At 46.4% G+C, this 17942-nt stretch overlaps 1 protein-coding gene across 3 annotated transcripts in view; it reads right to left on the bottom strand.

Moving 5' to 3' along the window:
* The window catches only part of LOC137663841 (store-operated calcium entry regulator STIMATE-like), a 37719-nt gene that overhangs the window by 6323 nt on the left and 13454 nt on the right, over nt 1–17942 (bottom strand). The window contains exons 2-7 of one of the 3 annotated variants that reach the window (XM_068401435.1): nt 16646–16694; nt 15468–15563; nt 13357–13478; nt 3494–3606; nt 2308–2391; nt 1127–1243 (exon numbers count right to left, since the gene is read on the bottom strand). In XM_068401435.1, coding sequence (XP_068257536.1) covers nt 1127–1243; nt 2308–2391; nt 3494–3606; nt 13357–13478; nt 15468–15563; nt 16646–16694 — 581 coding nt within the window. The remainder of the gene's footprint in view (nt 1–1126; nt 1244–2307; nt 2392–3493; nt 3607–13356; nt 13479–15467; nt 15564–16645; nt 16695–17942) is intronic. The other 2 variants (XM_068401436.1, XM_068401437.1) reach the window with 2 other exon arrangements.

Genomic DNA, 17942 nt, shown 5'->3' with positions numbered 1-17942 from the left:
CAACAGCTGCTCACATCTGCCTGCCCTTCCTGACAGAGGGAGGATGCCTCCAACACCGCATCCCCATGAGCGGCAGCCGCTTCCCCACTGCACCCTTGAGCTGTCAAGCCATCACTGCTGTGCAGACTGCCAAGTACGCCGTTAAACACTATTACCTCTGCGTGCCTTGCAATGTCACCAGTAGCTGGCCATCCCACCCATCAGCAAAGGACCAGAGTTACTCTTTATAAAAGAGCTCTCAGAAAGCAAGAGCTATTTCTGTTCATCCTAAATTCCTCAGCAGAAGCTACTCCAGAGGCCAGCCTGCGACTGCCAGAAGCTTTCTTATCTGAGCGAGTCTCGCCAGTGAACTGCACGATATCAGCAGTCATACACAGAGCACTTTGAAACAGGGTCTGGGTGCCAGGGGAAGGAAGGGAATTAAACCCAGTGACTCAGGTTACGGTCTCTGCCCAAAAGCCAAGGAGAAGCACGCACCACCTGCCCAGCAAATCACGTGTCATTAACAAGAACAAAGTCTGCTGGGACTGGAGCACTTCCTCCCCCCCGTAACTTCTAAGTGTCAAGCTCAGACTACCCAAAATACAGCTTCCTACAGCTAAGGGACCATCATCTGGCTGAAAAAATACCAAACGCTGACAAAAAAATAGGATTCCCAGGTAAGCCTTGTCCTCTAAAAAGGATGTTACCAATTACAGTACGGAAAGCAAGCTCTTCTAAGCCAAGATTAATTGCAATTAAAAATGGGAAAGTTGAAAAAGATGGTACAGAGTTACCCACCAGCTTTAGCCTGCCACTCCAACAAGCCCACAGAGGTTAGTGCAAAAGCTAGCTCATCTGTCACGTGATACTGTCATCATTTAGGGCTATATTTCAGCAATGCTTTGTAGGTTGTAATATTGTTCTTTGTTAGACAGGGCCAGATCACCCCAGAAAACATCCCTCTGTTGACCTCAGCTACAAGCATGGAAAGTCAGTTTGACTTAGCAGGGTCATCGATCACATGCACAAAGCATCACCCTAGGTCTAGGCAACGTGATGGTATGCTGCATGGTTCTGGTGAAGCACACAGACCACGCCACAAGCTTGCAGTTTGGTCTCAAACACAGGATATCCTTGGTCCTACCTGAGATTCCTCAGTCTTCCTAATCCGAGGAGTTTCTATGGATCTGTTGATGTCCAGGGTGTCCTTCTGCTTATATTTCCTCATGATCAAGCTGTCCACAACCCAGAACATAATGGCCTTGGGGAGAAAGAAGTTGCATGAATAGATTGCAGAGACCAAAATACAAAGTCATTCAATCACAGCTATTTCTTCTCCTTTTGGTTTCTCCAGATGTCCAGCCTTGACCAACCTAATTTAATATCTTAAACTAACCCTGCATCAAGTGTGCCCATGGGGGCTGGATGAGTTAAATTCCCAAGATCCCTTCTCACATAAACCCTATTGATTCCATAGTTGTTGAAGACCCAGTGGAAAAAAAAAAAGAGAAGAAAAAAAAGACGACCACAGTAGGCCAAATTTCCACCAGGAAATAACCCCTGAACCAATCTCCATCCCAGGTTCACCTGCTCTGTCTGCATCAGTTTCAGTTCTTTGAGAACCAGAGTTTGCTTTCAAATAAAGAAATGCAGCCTGGGGTGGGCAGAGAGGTTGGTAGCACAGGCCAGTAAACCCAGCTTCGTCAATGCTGCATCCATTGCAATGCTCATGGTGTAAACTGAAAAGAGTTCAACTCACTCCTTGTCCAGGGGGGATCTGGATGTTAACACCTTGTTCTCACATCCCATCTTTGCAAGAACTAAGCAGCAGGTCAAGGATTACCCAGAATCAGGGGAACCAGGAAAAAGCTGAGCTTTCAAGAGGTTTTACCAAACTAGTTTTGCAAAGATCAATAGTTCTGGGTAACCTGAACACCTTGCCTTGCTGTGATGCTATTTGAAGTCTACCCAAATTGCTAGATTGCCAAAAGTCACCACTGACAAGCCATCCTACAGGAACTGAAAGGGCTTTGGAGCATTCCCACGCCTGTAGCTTGCTGCCAAGATGCAGCTCTCAGCTAACGAGTCCCAGCTTTCTTCAAAGAGTCAGCCACCAGGAATTAGGAACAGAGACCATGGCAGGGCAGTAGTGACATATTTGTGTATTCATGACAACAAATATATTCATTTCCACTCCCCTCCACCCTGTCCCAGCCACTCCAATTACTCAAGGCTGCCCCAGGCCAGTTCCTGTACAGGCTCCTCATTGCAGGGGACCATAACTTCCAAACCACCCCACCCAGTGCTTACAGAGGCATCACTTACATTGACTATAAACGGCACAACAAGCATGACCAGGATGAGCTCCAGCTGGGGGTTTGGGATGTAACCCAAGAGGATCTGCTGAAGCTGCAGAGGACAAAGCGTTTAGAAGCATTATTTGAACAGCTCTGTTGGGAGATCTTTGCTGTAAACTGGTTGCCTTCTTACACCAGCAGTCCCCTAGCTAGGGCTCTGCAGCCTTTGCTTTAGCCCAGCTCATAGAAAGGTTACATGGGCTATTCCTTTAGCCGAGCTGCCAAACAAGGGATTTTGTACAGATCAAGAAATAAGTACTGCTACTCTTTCAGTTTAACTACCCATGACAACTGGTGGGACTTTCCTTGGAGCCTCGCTGCAAAATACAGACACCAGCCATGCATGACAAGCGTGGAGAGGAATCCAGCAGCATCTCTGGATCTAGCAGTGTGTGCTGCTGAACATGGTCGTGTTCAAGTCAGCACTGTAGGCTACTTGGGTAGAAGAACAAGCCCTTAAGAGGAACAGATAAGTGCTCCCAGATTGCTGTAAATAACTCCTCAGTCAAGTCACATCAGCCTGTGAGGTACCAGCCACTATGTGTAAATGTACTCAATACTGGAGTTATCCATCAACACCCAGAATTGGTTTCTATACCCATCACACCTACCTGCTACCACATATGTAGCTACAACTGCCACAGGATTTTTATTTTTATTTTTTTTAAAAGAGAAACTCATGATCAATTCAATTACCGTTGCATGAGCTACCATACAGAAGCAGTTGGAGGTGGAAGGACAGCATATTGCTGGGATAGTTGTTTCCAAATTAACCTCAGAGTCCCCCTAGCTTAGGTATGGGATCATGAAACACCAACATGAACTGACTTGACAAGATAATGGAGAAATCCTCTGGCAGAACTGAATGAGCTCAGCTGTCAGCCCAGCCCATTTTAGCCTTCCAAGGATGGAAGAGAAAAATCAAAGCAGTATCTTATTCCAGTAGCTTTTGACTAGCAAGAGAATGTACCAAAAGCCAAGCTGTTATGAAAGTCATGTTTCCCCAAACTTAAGCAATAGCTAATGACTACAGAGAGATGTCAACAAGTTGTAAGGATTAAAGATCCATGATGATGGGGACCACTAAGAAGGCAAAGCTGACAAGAAACAAGCCACAACAGCTGTGGCTTGAAAAACACAGCTCAGGAGCTTACCTTTGTCCAACCTGGGATAAGCAGGACAAGGCTAATCACAGTCTTCTCAAAAACCATTATCAGCAAGTAGAGGATACACTGGCCAATCCAGGCAGCAGCTTGTGGAGGGTCACCTGGGAAAACAGCACACTAAATCTGACACAGAGGACAGGAGGAGAAAGTCTTGCAGAAAAAATGCCTCATGCTTGATATCTGAGCTGATTAGAGGGACAGGGAAGTGTTTCCATATTGCAAGTTTTGCAGCAAGACAAATACTCAATACCAAACTTAGAATTAGCGGAGAGATTTTCTATCTATAGTTGTAGGACAACATGCCTGGGGTAGAAAGGTTTGGGAGTCCCTGCTGGGTCTACAAGTCATTACTCCATTGAAGATCAAAACACACGAAGGTCTAAGCTCAAATCTTTCTAGTGAAAAAAAGTAATTCCAGCTTCTATTAAGAGAAAATTTAGCAGACTTGCATCCCTTACTAGTTGCAGCTCATTTTGCATCCTTGCAAACTGATGTGGAGAAATAAGTGCAGAAAGGCAAAAATGCACCGCACTTCCACTTGTGCAGACTCCCTGTATCAGCTCAGCTACTTGTCTTTCACACTGCAGTTGTGATTTTGAATTAAACTTGGCTATAAGCAAGAGAGCTCTCCCTCGTGACACACCACGTACACCACTACCACCACCAGCCCTTTGTTCTAGAAGCTGATTCTCTTTTTCTACTCCTGTTAGGGCTGATTTGTAAATGGAGATGAAAATTAAGACCACCTCCGGTTAATTTGAAGGGCAAGCAAGTAACAAATTTCAAACACAACTCAAATAACCCTACTTATCCCACAGATGCTAACACTATCTGTATTTATCTGCCTCCTGTCCTGCTTTCCATTCCACTAACCTGCCCCTGAAATCCACCAAGAGGAGAAAAACACCACCAAAAACCTTCTTGCCTCGCACCTCCTCCCCCATTGCCTGTCCTTCCTAGATCAACTGCTTCGCTGAGCAGAAGTCCTGCAAGTGTCCCACAAGGCAGGCAGGCAGCTTCTGTAAAAGGGGTGAGACACAGCTCTGGCTCTGCCTGGAGACCTGAAATTCCCCACGTTTATCCAGAAACCCCAGCACTTGCAGCCACGCCTGAGCTCTCCATGGCCACAGCCAAGCAGTATCACAAGTGCTTAATGGAAAAGCCGTTCCTGGTAACTCTAAGGAGACCAGATCAACTTCTATGACTCTTGGTTTGGATTACAAATATGTTCTCCTCCACTTGGGGAAAGGATGCGCAGAGCCTTGGAGATGCATTTTTCTCTCTCCTTCAGCCACCAATGGGCACTGCCAGTATCCACCCCATGGTGTTGAGCTACCTTGAGCTGGATGGATACAGGGATTTGAGAGGAGGAAGCCCTTCCTGTAAAAGGGTGCAAAGTATCCCCTCTCCTCAAAGTGCAGACACTAAAATCCTTTATATAGGGAAAGCTCAAAAGCTCAGAAATCTCACCATCCTACTCAAACGGTTCCTTACAAGCATGCATTGCTTTATGGCATCAGTCATTTTGTTTGCCTCTTGTCAGAGTACCAGAGTTTTCATTTCTCTTCACCTGGGCAAACGTAGGTGTCCACAGAGACAGGTTTCCCCCCGTCCAGTGGCTATGAGGAGTCTTGCAGGAGTAGCTCACAAAATCCTGCCCCTTTTTGACCAGAACACATTCCTGTGTGATATGGTCTAGGCAATCCTGCTCCGGCAGGGGGATTGGACTAGATGATCTTTCGAGGTCCCTTCCAATCCCTAACATTCTGTGATTCTGTGATTCTCTGAATGTCAGACTGATAATCCTTTCCAAACTAAAACTAATCCCAATAGCAACCCCCAAGAGAAAACACTGCTGGGCTGACCCTCCTCTATACACTGACCAGTCAGTATCCTGCACACTCCTCTATTAAAAAATAAATCATTACAGGCATCATCTGCAATTTGCTCCCTGCCAAGTCTTACCAACCCACTTGCCAGCAACAGTCTGAAAATTTCTGGTCACCATGTTCAATACAAGCAGCATAAGCTTTTGGTCCTAAACAGAATTAATTTTTTTGCTGATGAAGGAAATGGCTGGTTACATGATACTCGCTGTCTGAACAAGAGACAGGGGCTCCACTGCTCCAGGTTTTAGAGCAATTCACTCAAAAAGAATCAATGCTAATTAAATATGAATGTTTCCAATGGGGTACTTACCAAGTAATAAGTAAAAGCATATTTGTATTGTTAACAACGATAATGGTACCGTATCTATTACATGTGCTTGCTTCAGCCCTCTGTAAGCACCCTGCCAGCCGGTTATCATCTTGCCAGGCTCATCAGAATATCTCAGCTCTGCAAAACCGAGCTACAGTATCTCTCTTTGGAAATATTCAGCATTTCCTCTTACCACTTGAATATAAAGATAACCCCTGGCCACACTTGTTTCCAGTGTAATCAGGCCAGAATTTAGAATAGCATCTGTGCAAAAGAACCCAACCCACCGTGAGATGCCAGCGCTCGACGTGCTGTCGGACAGCAGCAGACTGGGAGCTCTGCCCCACTTTTCTCAGCACAGTACTGTTGAGACGTGGTAGGGGAAGACAACACCAGTAGTCTGCAAAAGCACATTTATCCAAACCACTGTGCAAACCTCCAGGCGCAGATACCAGCGGCACATACCAGGATTTAGTCAGAGCTGGTATCCAACCAAGCCCAGCTCCAGGGGAATCTGCTTCCCAGCAAGGGCAAAACAGGTTTGCATGTATATTTGTCCTCATGCTGTCATTTGTTAGCAACGTACCAAAACATTTGCCTCGTTGCAAAGCTACGGCTAAGAAGTAGAGGCATCCAGCTAGTGCCTCCATGCCAGAGACCTCCAAAGGAACACCTTGCATCCCAACATTTTAATTGCTCAAGCCATGATCAAGAAGGAAGCAAAGGAGGGCAGAGGGAAGGACCAGGAGGCCAGGGGTGCAGAGAGGCTGCTGAGCTGGGAGGACAACAAGCAGGGAGCGCCAGACCAGCAGGCAAGTGCACGGAGGGGGGAAGGAAGAGGGAGTCAGGAAGGTTACGTGTGAGTGCAACCACTGAGCCCGCAGAGGATTTCAGAAGGCGCACGTCCCCGCTCCCTGGCAGGCAACAGCTTAATGGGTGGTCTGTGGAGGAGACGGGAGCAGTGTTACAGGCAGCTGGCAATTAAAGGCCAGTGTCAGAAAGGCTTTGATCCTCCTGAAGCATAGACAGCCTCTCCTGATAGAGTCAGGTGCCTAGTTGTCTCTGGCACAGGTTAGGTATAGCAGGGCTTTGTGCCCCATACCCCAAGACTGACCAATCCTCCTACAAACCCTCAGGTTACTATCGCCCATCAGAGCTCAGAGTACAAACAAAACAAGAAAACAAACACATCCATTACTTCCTTCCTGCATCTGAACTCTTTCCCTTTTGCTCTGTGTTGTCAGCTGTGCTGTCCCCAGGGGGGAGACAGGGCTGGCGGCCACAGCACCCTTTGCAAGTCGCTCTTCTGTGATCGTGATGGCACTTGCAAAATACTTCCCTCTACTGCCTCAGCTTGCCCAAGGAGTAACAGCAAGTTTGAGATCTATCCTGAATACCTGCTCCCTTCACAACCTTTTGGGGACAGGAGGTCACTACCACTCACCATCACAAACAGCTATAGTTCTCAGTTTTGTGCACCCAACAGCCCTAACCCTCAACAAGCCATATTTACAGACAGGTTTTGGCTAACCAGGCTGGTACACAGACACCAGAAAAGACAACCTGCTTCTTAATCCACCCTAGGCACGGACTTGCCCATGTCTCCAAGGTTAGCAGCTCCTCACTCAAAACATTTTCCCTTCACTTTCAGTTAGCAAGAAAGCCACCAAGTTGCTCTTGAGTTTTCTTGAGGTTTGACAACCTTTGGAAAAGGAAAACCTTTTCTCCCTTTGCTAGGGAACAGTTTTTACTGTGCAACTGCAAGATCCCACCTAGGGAACCCCACTTCTCCAAGACCCCAGTTAGGCCAGCTTCACTGGCTAAGTGTGCAGGGCATGTACAAGTGGTACAGCAAGCCGACGCTACCAAGCAGGACAGGCCTGTACCCCTTACTACCCACCACATCCCACCTTGTCAAAGGTGCTTCCATCCCAGCATGGAGCTTCAAATGTTCAAATTTCTCAACTCTGATCCTTTTTGCATCACCCACAAAAGATGCTGTGAATCTCCTCCACAGTCAGAAGGACATCAGCACTTCTTACATGCCCAGGATAGACAGTGGAAGGATATGAAAAGAGACCCACAGATCTACACAGAGGCCAGATTTAGCCATCTGCTGTCACCTTAAGCAGCTCAAAATCGCTACTGTTTTGTGACCTCTTCCTCCTCTGCTTACATTCTGAGCTTTGTTTTCAGACTATGAGATGAGATGTTTCTGTACAGGAATCCATCCTGGAGCACAGAATGAGACAGGACTTAATTTCCACCCCCTGACAAGAAGATCAGAGGGTGTCTCCACAGTTACTTTTTACTGCATCTTGGTCTCACAAGCACAGGAGGCTGCCCAGTACCAAAATAACTCAGAACAAAGATGAAAATGAAACAGCAGCATGGCCCACAGGGCTGCAAGGGTGACTTCAGCTATAAGCAGACAGTGGCTTGTTTCCTCTTCACCAAGGAGGTCAGCTGTCTGCTCCTTACCTCAGCAGGTTTGAAGTCATCAAGGACCATTGATCCACCTCAGTGGTCATCATCTACGCCTAACTCATCACTAATTCATCTAATTCTGACTAATGCCAGTAACATACAAGTTACTACCTACTGGCATCTCATCAGGGAAGAGGGAGCCTTTGGTGTGGTCCTTGGACAAGCCCGTAAGACAGACTGGCCACATCATCTCCTCCTTCCACAGTTAGGAAGTGAGGCTGGAAAACTTGAGCTGATCCCAGCTAACCATGCACCTCATTTAGGTGTTGGCTTCCTACAGCAAGATGGTCAGAGGCATCCTCAGATGCACCTTAAATATCTTTAATGGACCAGTTGCTGTCCAGAGGTGCCCTGCTCCATGGATGGGAGATGACTCTTCTTACATGAAGTGTTTCTATTGCATAAATCTAGGTGAGTGCCTGCAAGACTTGTTTCTGCCACACAAGATGGCCAGCCAGCAAAACCAAATCTGCTCCCTGAAGGCTAAAACCAAATAGATGCCCTCCTCATCGCTCTTGTGTCCAAAGCTGCCCTTTCCTTGTAAAAGAGGGGTGGAACGAGTCCAGAGGATCTTTGCAGCCTATGCACCACATCCATTAGGAGAAGCCACATATCATGCTCCCTTTGAGCACTTCTCCAAAGCAAGGGCAATTTCTTGTCTCCAGTCCTAGTGGGAAGGTAACCCAGGACCTCTCACCTCTACACATTGACTTTATCATCAGCTTCTCCTTTTAGCTTAATGAACATCCTTTGCTCAACTCTTCTCACAGCCATCTCCCACCCTGACAGAAATAAATGTCCCCCTTCACCCCAAAGGACACACACGCTACATTTAGACCATTCTCCTTCAGCAGCATTGCTGGTGCTTCCCATCCGACCATCAGCAAAGCTTCCTTGGTGCAGACCTAGGACCACTGGTGCCTGCAGCAGCCTCACGCAAACGCATGTCTCACGTATTCCGCTTGTGCGTGGGAGCCCAACTGCTTGGAGAGCAAAAGCAGCACTGCTTGAGGTATTTGAGTTGTTACCACACAACAGGATTAGTTTTAATCCAGGCTGTCTAATGTACCAAGCTGTCAGCACAGCCCACACATTACTGCCAGACAGCTTTACTTACAGTCTTTTTGGACTGTGCGTGCACTGAGCAGGTAGGAAAAACCTTAACCACAGCCAAAGTGCAGGGTTCAGGGGGATTGAGGAAAAGGAAATATTTGAAAGCAAGGGATTTAAAAGGTTTTTATTGGCTTTTTCCAAGATACTCAAATGGTACCTCCAAAACCAACAGATCTAATTATCAGTGCCAAGTAGAGGAGGGTGAGAAATAGCAGTAAAACATCTGAATTGCACAGAAGTGCTCACTTTGAGGGCAAGAACACATTTTCAGAGACTGGGACACCTGACCCATCAAAGCAGCCAGATGGGTCCAGTGGACATCCCAGACCCTCTCTGGCATGTTCTGCATCCGAACTAGAAGTGAGCACACAGCTGGAATCAGTCCCCAGTTTGCAGTGTCACACCACTGCTCTAGGTCTCTGGTCCCTGGAGATACTGCTGTTGCATTGGAGTGAACACTGCTGCTACCAGCCAGATCCAGGAGGGTTCAAAGGTTTGCACCACTGCTCAGAGCAGGGGACCTGACCACACACTTAACCACTTGAGGATGATCCTCAGTCCTCTCCTTACTTTTCCCCCCTGGTCCTAGGGGTGGAAAGGCCAAGTACGCTAAGGACAGGACAGCCCCGCAGGTTAGAGCTATTTTCAGCAGTGTTTCCTCAAGCATTAGCAGCCAGCTCCCTTGACTGCCTCAGGACGTGGGAATATTTGTTATGGAAATTTTGTACAACATCACAACAGGGCCAAAAGCAGCCTACACAGGTCCTCAGTTAAACTCAGCGGTTGGCACAGAGCACGTTCTCCTAGAACTAAATTTGACCAGCAGAGTTCAACAGGCCACTAAACAGACTTTACAGGCCTCCGAGCAACATGCCTTTCCATTTCCAGACAGTGCACGTGCACAAAGCATCAAGCTTAGACTAGTCAGTGACCACAACCACAGTCATATACAAGTCAGCATCCAGAGAGGCATTTAAGCAAGAACGTCCTCTTTTTCTCCCCATCATTTCTTAATGCTCCTTTTCAGCATTTTACTTGCATTAAGAGATGTTTCTGCAGCATGCAAATTCATAGCGTATGCTCACCCAAAATAAATACTCCAGTATTTCTAAAGTAATACTTTAGAGTTATTCGACACATCTACAATGCCAAGGCACTGCAGCCATCCAGAGTTTCCCTCTAGGGAGCTGCTTATTGCCACGGAAATCCGGGAGAAGAGGGCTTGAGCAGTTTGGAGGTGGGGCAAAAAGCTGAACCAGGCTGTATCTGCATGTTCTGACTCCAGCCAGCATCTCATCTCCCCTGCTCTGTCTGTACAGATCTAACAGCACCTCCAAGACCTTGGGTATCTGTCTCTCAAGCCCTTTGCAGCTTAAACTCTGCTTTGCTCTCCTCCCTGCAGAATTCCCCTACAGGTAGAGCACCTACAGACATGGCCTGCTGCTACCCTGCTAGAGCAATGGTGCACAGAGCATTTGTGGAGTGAGTTAGCTTTGAATATACGTAAGGTAACCATCATTCTCCAAAGCCTACTTGACAAGATGAAGAATAAGCCTCTCCAATCTTTGATCTTAGGAGCCAAGCATCTTTAGAAGACACAACAGCCTTTTAAAATGCAGTTTCCTGTGCTTAGAGGCAGTCCAAAGAGTAATCAAGAGCTGTTGGGCAAAGACAGAGGAATATAAGCATATTGGAGCCTTTGACTCTCCACTAGCTAACAAACAGGTCATTCCTGGCTGCAGCAGTCTTTGGCTTAGAGCTCAGGCACAAGCCAGGCTGATCTCAGAATGGCCGTCTCCTGTTTTTTTGGAAATAGGAAAGTAATTGATTTTTCTAAACAGTTCTGGACAGCTGGATGCTTAAAATAGCAGCATAGAATCAGGTGCTTTCCCTTCCCTTTGCTTCGCCATCAATCCAGCTATTGCAGTCACACAGGGAGAACCACCCAGGGTTGTGGAGACAGGCGTACCAACAGCAGAGCAGAAGGGACTGCTGGAACCCAACACAAAGGATAACTGCAGCGGTTTGCGTCAGTTGCAGGGCTGCAACCAAGAGCTGGAGGGTCAGAAAGGAAGCAGTTGTGACAGATTTTTTTTGCTCAAAGACCATGCAGGTAGATGGGTACTGGCTATACTGGACAAAGACACAACCGTCCTTTCCTGATGGTTGGAGCAATGGCACTCACCACTGTCTGCAACATGGATTTGGTGCTTTCCTGCCCTTCCTCCTCTGCAGGACTGCAAGAGATGCTTTTGCTCCTCAGGAGAATTGAGGAAAGCAACACAAAGTCTGTTACAGCAATTAAGCTAGAAAATGAATCATATTTCTGGAGCCTGTATCAATCTGTACAAAGTTTACTAGCATCTTCCAAACTGTTTTGGAAGTTACTTAACACCCGAGAGGAGGACAGCAGTGTTTTCCTTCCCTAGCCCTACAGCAGGATTGCATTGGATATGCTACTTGACTCCTACCTAACTTTTCCATTGTGGTCACTCTGGCCAGAGACCTGCACCAAGAGCCAAAAGCAGTGCTCGGTGGATGAGATATTTAACCCCCAATTCAAGAGCTAAATTCAAGCAGAAACTTTTTTTTTTATTAATGAAAGCAAGATTTCCTCAGAGGAGCGAACTGCTGCTGTAGTCTAAGCCAGCCTTCACGAGGGGCCAGCTACAGCTCAGTGGAAGTTCATTACTGCTCTGCGAGGTTAAAGCAAGCTGTCAATACACTTTAACATTTCCTTGCTTCTGCTCAACTGCAGACGTGGCACGTGAAGCTGAAGCTGTGCCCTGGGATGGCTGCAGTTGGGCTTCAAGTCCTTGTTCCTCAGAAGGGGAAAAATGCCAGTCCCTGAACCAAGAGTGTCTGGATTCTTCTGCTGTGTCATCTGAATGGCTTTAGCACTCTGTGCTTGGCTTCTCAGCTCTTCGAGAAAGAGCCATTAGGGAAAAAAAGGTAGTGCCCACCAAAGGCATGCTGCTGGGATGCTGAACCTGCTCTGGAGAACACTGCAGCTTTTAAAGCCACTCTCAGGTTTGATGAGAGCCAGCCCTGCCATATCCCATCATTTCAACCCATCTGTTGTCATCTCATTCCCACTCTGTAAGTGCTTCTGCTGTCTCACAAACCCAACCATCCCCTTCATCCTGTGCCATGACCCACTTACACATACTGAACGTGAGCTTGAGTAAGAGCTCACAAGTCAGTGGGGTCTCCACACCAATCCTAGTTTGGTCCAAGTTTCACCAGCTCAGTTATTAGACCAGCTACTAAAAAGACAAAGGAACAAGACTACCTTCAGAACAGACTTAATTATTAAGGTCTTAAAGGTGGGAATGTGATTGGTATGATAGGTTGTATTTTCTAAAGTACGACTGAATTCGTCTTTATGTTAGATATAACCTAAAACAGGCAAAGGGTTAATTCTTCCCTTTGCTACGGCCACTGCTCTCCTGGAAGCTGGCTCTGCTCTTTCTGAAGATACGTGCTACCCTCTAGTGGGGATCGCTGAGAAAGGCTCTTTTGAAACTTTCTCCATCTCAAGGCAGGAATCAAAGAAAAGAGAGGCCAGACTCGGGCATACTTAAAATTGTGGGTGGTGGTGGGTTTTTTTTGTGGGTCAGCATCCTGCTGATGCCTACTACAGCTCAAGGCAAATACAAGAACAATTCCATGTTTTGAACTAAGAAGTTACGAAAAAAAAAAAACCAAATAACCCCACAAAAGTCACCATCACCACACCCAAACATCTTAATTCACCATACACACGTCCTGGGTTATATTATCCACCCAAGGAAATGTTCAGCCTTTCATCACCAACCTGCTAGGTTCAAGCGTGCTTGGCAAGGCAGCAGGCAGAGTTACCTGCAACCTAGTGATGTCCCAGCATTTAACACGCTAATTACTACCACGCTTCCTGAGCTCCTTGGAGAAGGGATAACAGAAGCAGGCTGCTCACATGTTTTATCCCCAAACTGTAGTTTCTGCCATTTTCTTCTCCCCATTCATAGCTGGGAGCAAACAAGCCACCTCTGTGCAGAGCAGCTGACACCTACCGTATTCTCCGAAGACCAGGTACGTGTACTTCTTATGCTGCACGATCCAGGAGACAACTTTCACACCAAGCCAGATCAGCAGCATCCCCAGTGTGGCATCAAGGAGGAAATTAATAAGGTAGCTAAGAGCAGAGGAAAATTCAGGTTTCAGTTGTGTTCTCAAGTCCTATTAAAAATATTTTATTTCAATATGGGAATCCATAAAAAAAACCCCCAAGATTTAAAAAAATCCCCACTTAACAGTCCAAGCTCACTTCCTTTCTCTTTTATTGAATTTTCCTATAGCCTTACCAGCAATTTCTTAGTTCAGCAGGGAAGGGAGCAGGCTCCACCAACTCTCTGGCATGGCTCATTTATTCATGTAGCATTAAATACTTCCTGGGCTAGCTTTGCTTAAGAGTTACCCCAAAAAAGGAGGCTTTCCATTTGCAGCATCTTTTGTTCTTGTTAGGATGAAATCCCAAGTTTCAGGGAACCAGAACCAAACATTTCTGGAATATCACACAAGAAAATGGAAGCTTCTTGGACACCACAGCTGCTCTGCAAACTGTGCAGCAGGAGAGGCAAAAAGTCAATTTTCCTGAGCAGCTGCAAGAGGCTCCTACGAGCAGAGACACAGGCAGAGAGGCAGAAGGTCTTGGGAGAGGTGCTGAGCCCTGGCTCAACAGCAGGCATCCTGGGGTACCCAGCAGCCTTCAGTTCATGGTCTCCACTGCAGATCCAGGAGCTGAACCCATCCCTACCAGGAGATTTTGGCCCATCAGGTTTGCTCTGCAGCTTTGGATGTTTAAGCCTCACTGGACAGAGTGCCAGAGGCAGGAGACCTGCAGGGACCTTCTGGGGATTGCAGGGTCCAAGCTTTAATCCAGGGCCTGGTATTTTAATAAACCCCAGAGAAAAACAAAATATCACTCAGACTAATGTTTTCTGGCCAGTTTTCCATTACTGGAATATTTTCTGCCAGATCAGGCCAGATTTCTACAGCATGAAGAGAATACCAAGCACGGAGCTACAGGAATGAACATTTCCTTTTCCAGAACTTGACGCTGCCTTTGAATAAAGTCACTGAAAATAACAATCTGCTTTTGATATCCACTTTGAAAACATGACATTAAGTTTTTCTACATCCAAAGGCTCAGACTAGCTTACTACAGCTTCCAGCTGAAGTACTTTGACACAAACATGAGGCTTTGGTCATTTATAGTGGGCAGGACAGGTAGCGTATGAGCCTCAAAGCCCAGGGACAGGGCTGTAGAGCTTTAACCTGCCTGGTTCAGGATGAGAAGTCAGGGAGCACAGGGAAATGTAAAACACACATTAATAAAAAAAACAAACCTGAAGGGTACAGCATAAACACAAAAGGGTTTATGTTAAAACAGTGTCTGTTTAAAAAAAAACAAAACCAAAAACACAACTATGAATCATTTTAGAGGTTATATTTAGCCCCAAACAAACTTGTGTCTGCTTAAAGAAATAGATCAAGGTGCAGCACTTTAACATATTAAAAGGAGATGGGCCAGAAGGTTTTCAGCAGCATGTTGAAGCCTAGAGGAGTTTCTCAAAACAGGATAAAGTTAATTCAGAAACTAAATTTGTAGCTGCGAAGCAGCTGGTCTGAAGTAAAGGTGGCACTTCTACATTAAGACTGAAGTCTGGCTTAGAAAGGCCCCAAACAGGACTATGGGAATATATGTGGTATATGTAACAACTGAATATCCAAAAAAATATTCTTATGTTGGACAAAAGCCTTCACCCACACAGTGAGGAAAGTATTCTCAATACTGCTCTGAGACCAGCCAAACTGCAAAGTCCAGTGTGCAAACAAATGGCACATTTAACAGTTGCAATGGTTTGGGACACCACTGCATTATTTACTGCAGCTTTTTGCCAGTATATTTCAAGGTGCTTTTCATCATCAGTAAAGTATGGTCACACTGCCTCATCTCCATCAGACCAGGAGACAACCCACACCCTGAAAATAAGCTCAGCATGGTTTATCCCCACGTACTACTTTAAATGGATCAGTTTCCACCATGTACGACCTTTTCCAACAGGCTCGTTTCCTCCTTTTACAAATGCAGGACACGAATGCAAGCACCTTGTGTACTTACAGAGAGCAAGGGTCCTCTTCAGTGAGATCTGACAGAAAAACATTGGCAAAGTGGATGAAGAGGGCACCTATTGCTTGCTTGGAGGTATCATAAAACCTGGAGAAAAAAGGCAAAAGGATCTGTGCCCTGGAGCACCAGGAGCAGAGCAGTCACCCAAGTGAAGGCCCTGCAAGGATCTGCTTTCCTCCAAGATTCATTCATGATGCTCAAGAAGTTGTACATGGTGAAAAGGCGCAGTTTGGCTGACTCCAAATACATAAGAAAAAAAAAGATATCATTTCAGCATGTAGCTGTTCAGTCTTGCAGATCTGAACCCGACACTTGCTGCCGAGTTTTAGCCTGCAGCGAAGGGCAGTTCACCCTCCGCTGCCCAGCCTCAGTTTCTCCAACCAGCAGTAGGTGCAGGGAAGGCATTCAGCTATGTTTGATTTTTGCACCCGTCCACAGGGAATTGAATTCCCAAATTATTTTAGAGGAAGAATCAAACTGAGGAGACTGACATGTTTTTCCATCGCTAACGTTGGCTGGTAGCTCCATCCTGCCAAGTCAGCCTAACCATACACAGAATCGATCAGGTTGGAAGAGCCCTCTGGGATCATCGAGTCCAACCATTGCCCTGACACCACCATGTCAACTTGACCATGGCACTAAGTGCCATGTCCAGTCTTTTCTTAAAGACCTCTGGAGATGGTGACTCCACCACCTCCCTGGGCAGCCCGTTCCACTCACCTCTCAGCAGCCAGTAAACCCTACAATACAGAGATGCTTTCTAGAGGTGTCCGAAGCTGAGAGCAACACCCAGCTACCTTATACCAACACACAGCCAAACATGTTGCCTGGTCTATGCCTGAGCTGGGTCAGGGGACTAAGTGATTAACTGAATTTAAAAACAAAACTTGACCCATGTGCAGTTATGCCAGGAGACAGAAGAGGACCATAATGTCTCCGTTCAGTCACCTACAGTAAAAACAAGTTTTTCTGCAGGAGCTAGTGAGGGAATTTTACTTCTAGGGGGCACCAGCTACTTTATGGAGGTTTCCTCGGGAAGAGGCAGCAGAGCATTTCATTTAATGACTAAATACCATGCAGGATATTCAGAGGGTCTAGAAGATTTAGTGTAAGAGGAAAATAATATTATAGATATATGGTCTTTTCAAGCTCCAAATTAAAAATCTCACCATATCCTCCAGGGACGCCTCTCTTCCTTTGGTTCCTTAAATCGTTTTACTGCAAAAGAAATCAGAGAGGTTTCGTTAACCAGCAGAGCTGAACTGATGCACGTGTGCAGTCTGTGCTGGTCTTCAAGGCAAAAGCAGACAAAAAAATGTGGAAGACCCTCAGCATTTGCCACTCTAAAGCTGAGCAAAGCCGAAGGACCTGGCTCCAAACTAACCAGAGATGACGTATGCACCCACAGGTCAGAGGGATGAACAGCAAAGGTGTTTGGGAGGGAAGCGTGTGCTTCTGGCAGCCTTCAGTAGCAGCATTTTCATGTCATGGGAAGTGACCTAAGGGAAGCTAGGGAGGGTCCATCACTACCTACCACCCCTAATAATTCTTCCAGGCAAATGGAAATTATGGTAGCGACAGTGAAATTATATAGCCCAAGAGTCTTAAGCTTTTGAGCCACAGCAGCACAATAAAGCCACCTCCTCCTTGCAGCGAACCTTCGAGGAAGCAGGCCCTTGGACACATCTCCAGCGTAAAGGTACCAGTGTCAATCCCCAAAACCCTGTGAGCTGGCATGGCTCCAAGCTTGTGCCAGCTAGTATTAAAACATTATTTCACTACCCACTATTTTGGATGCCCACTGACTACCACCATGGAGCACTAGTCTGAGACATATCACTTCAGTACCACCAACCACATGCCCTGAAAACGATATTCGAAGCAACTCTTCATTCTTTGAAAACATTCAAGGTCAGGTCGGACATGGTTCTGAGCAACCTGATCTAGCTGAAGATGTCCCTGCTCATCGCAGGAGAGTCAGACTAGATGATCTTTAAAGGTCCCTTCCAACCCAAAACCATTCTATGATTCTTTAAATGAAGATCCTCTGGCCACAGAGGAGTTTGCTCCTTGCAGCTCTTCATATCTCTCCTCCCCTAAGTCACCCTCCGGTGCTGTCTATGGCAGTTGCTGCTCTGAGCTTTCTCCTGTTACTACCCAGAGATACAGCAAGGTGGATTTTTACCTAGTTTTGCTTAGAGTGGGGTCTGAGCACTGCAGAAGCACCCCAAAGGGTCCCAGTTAGTTCATCATAGAGATTTGATGCTCTCCTTGGGTTCAACCAGCTTTTACATGTGCAAATAGGAGCTGCTAAAGGCAAAGTACCAAGTACCACATCCCATGCACAAGTCATTTCTGACTGCTTTGCTGTCACTCCTGCTGGGAGCTCATTTTAGAAAATACCACCTACCAGGCCAACTCTTCTCCCTTTAAACCCACAGGCACTAATGCTCTGGAACAAGCAGA

Source organism: Nyctibius grandis, chromosome 5, assembly GCF_013368605.1.
Source record: "Nyctibius grandis isolate bNycGra1 chromosome 5, bNycGra1.pri, whole genome shotgun sequence".
In the NCBI taxonomy this organism is placed as follows: domain Eukaryota; kingdom Metazoa; phylum Chordata; class Aves; order Nyctibiiformes; family Nyctibiidae; genus Nyctibius; species Nyctibius grandis.
This window is presented reverse-complemented; position numbering and strand designations above follow the sequence as displayed.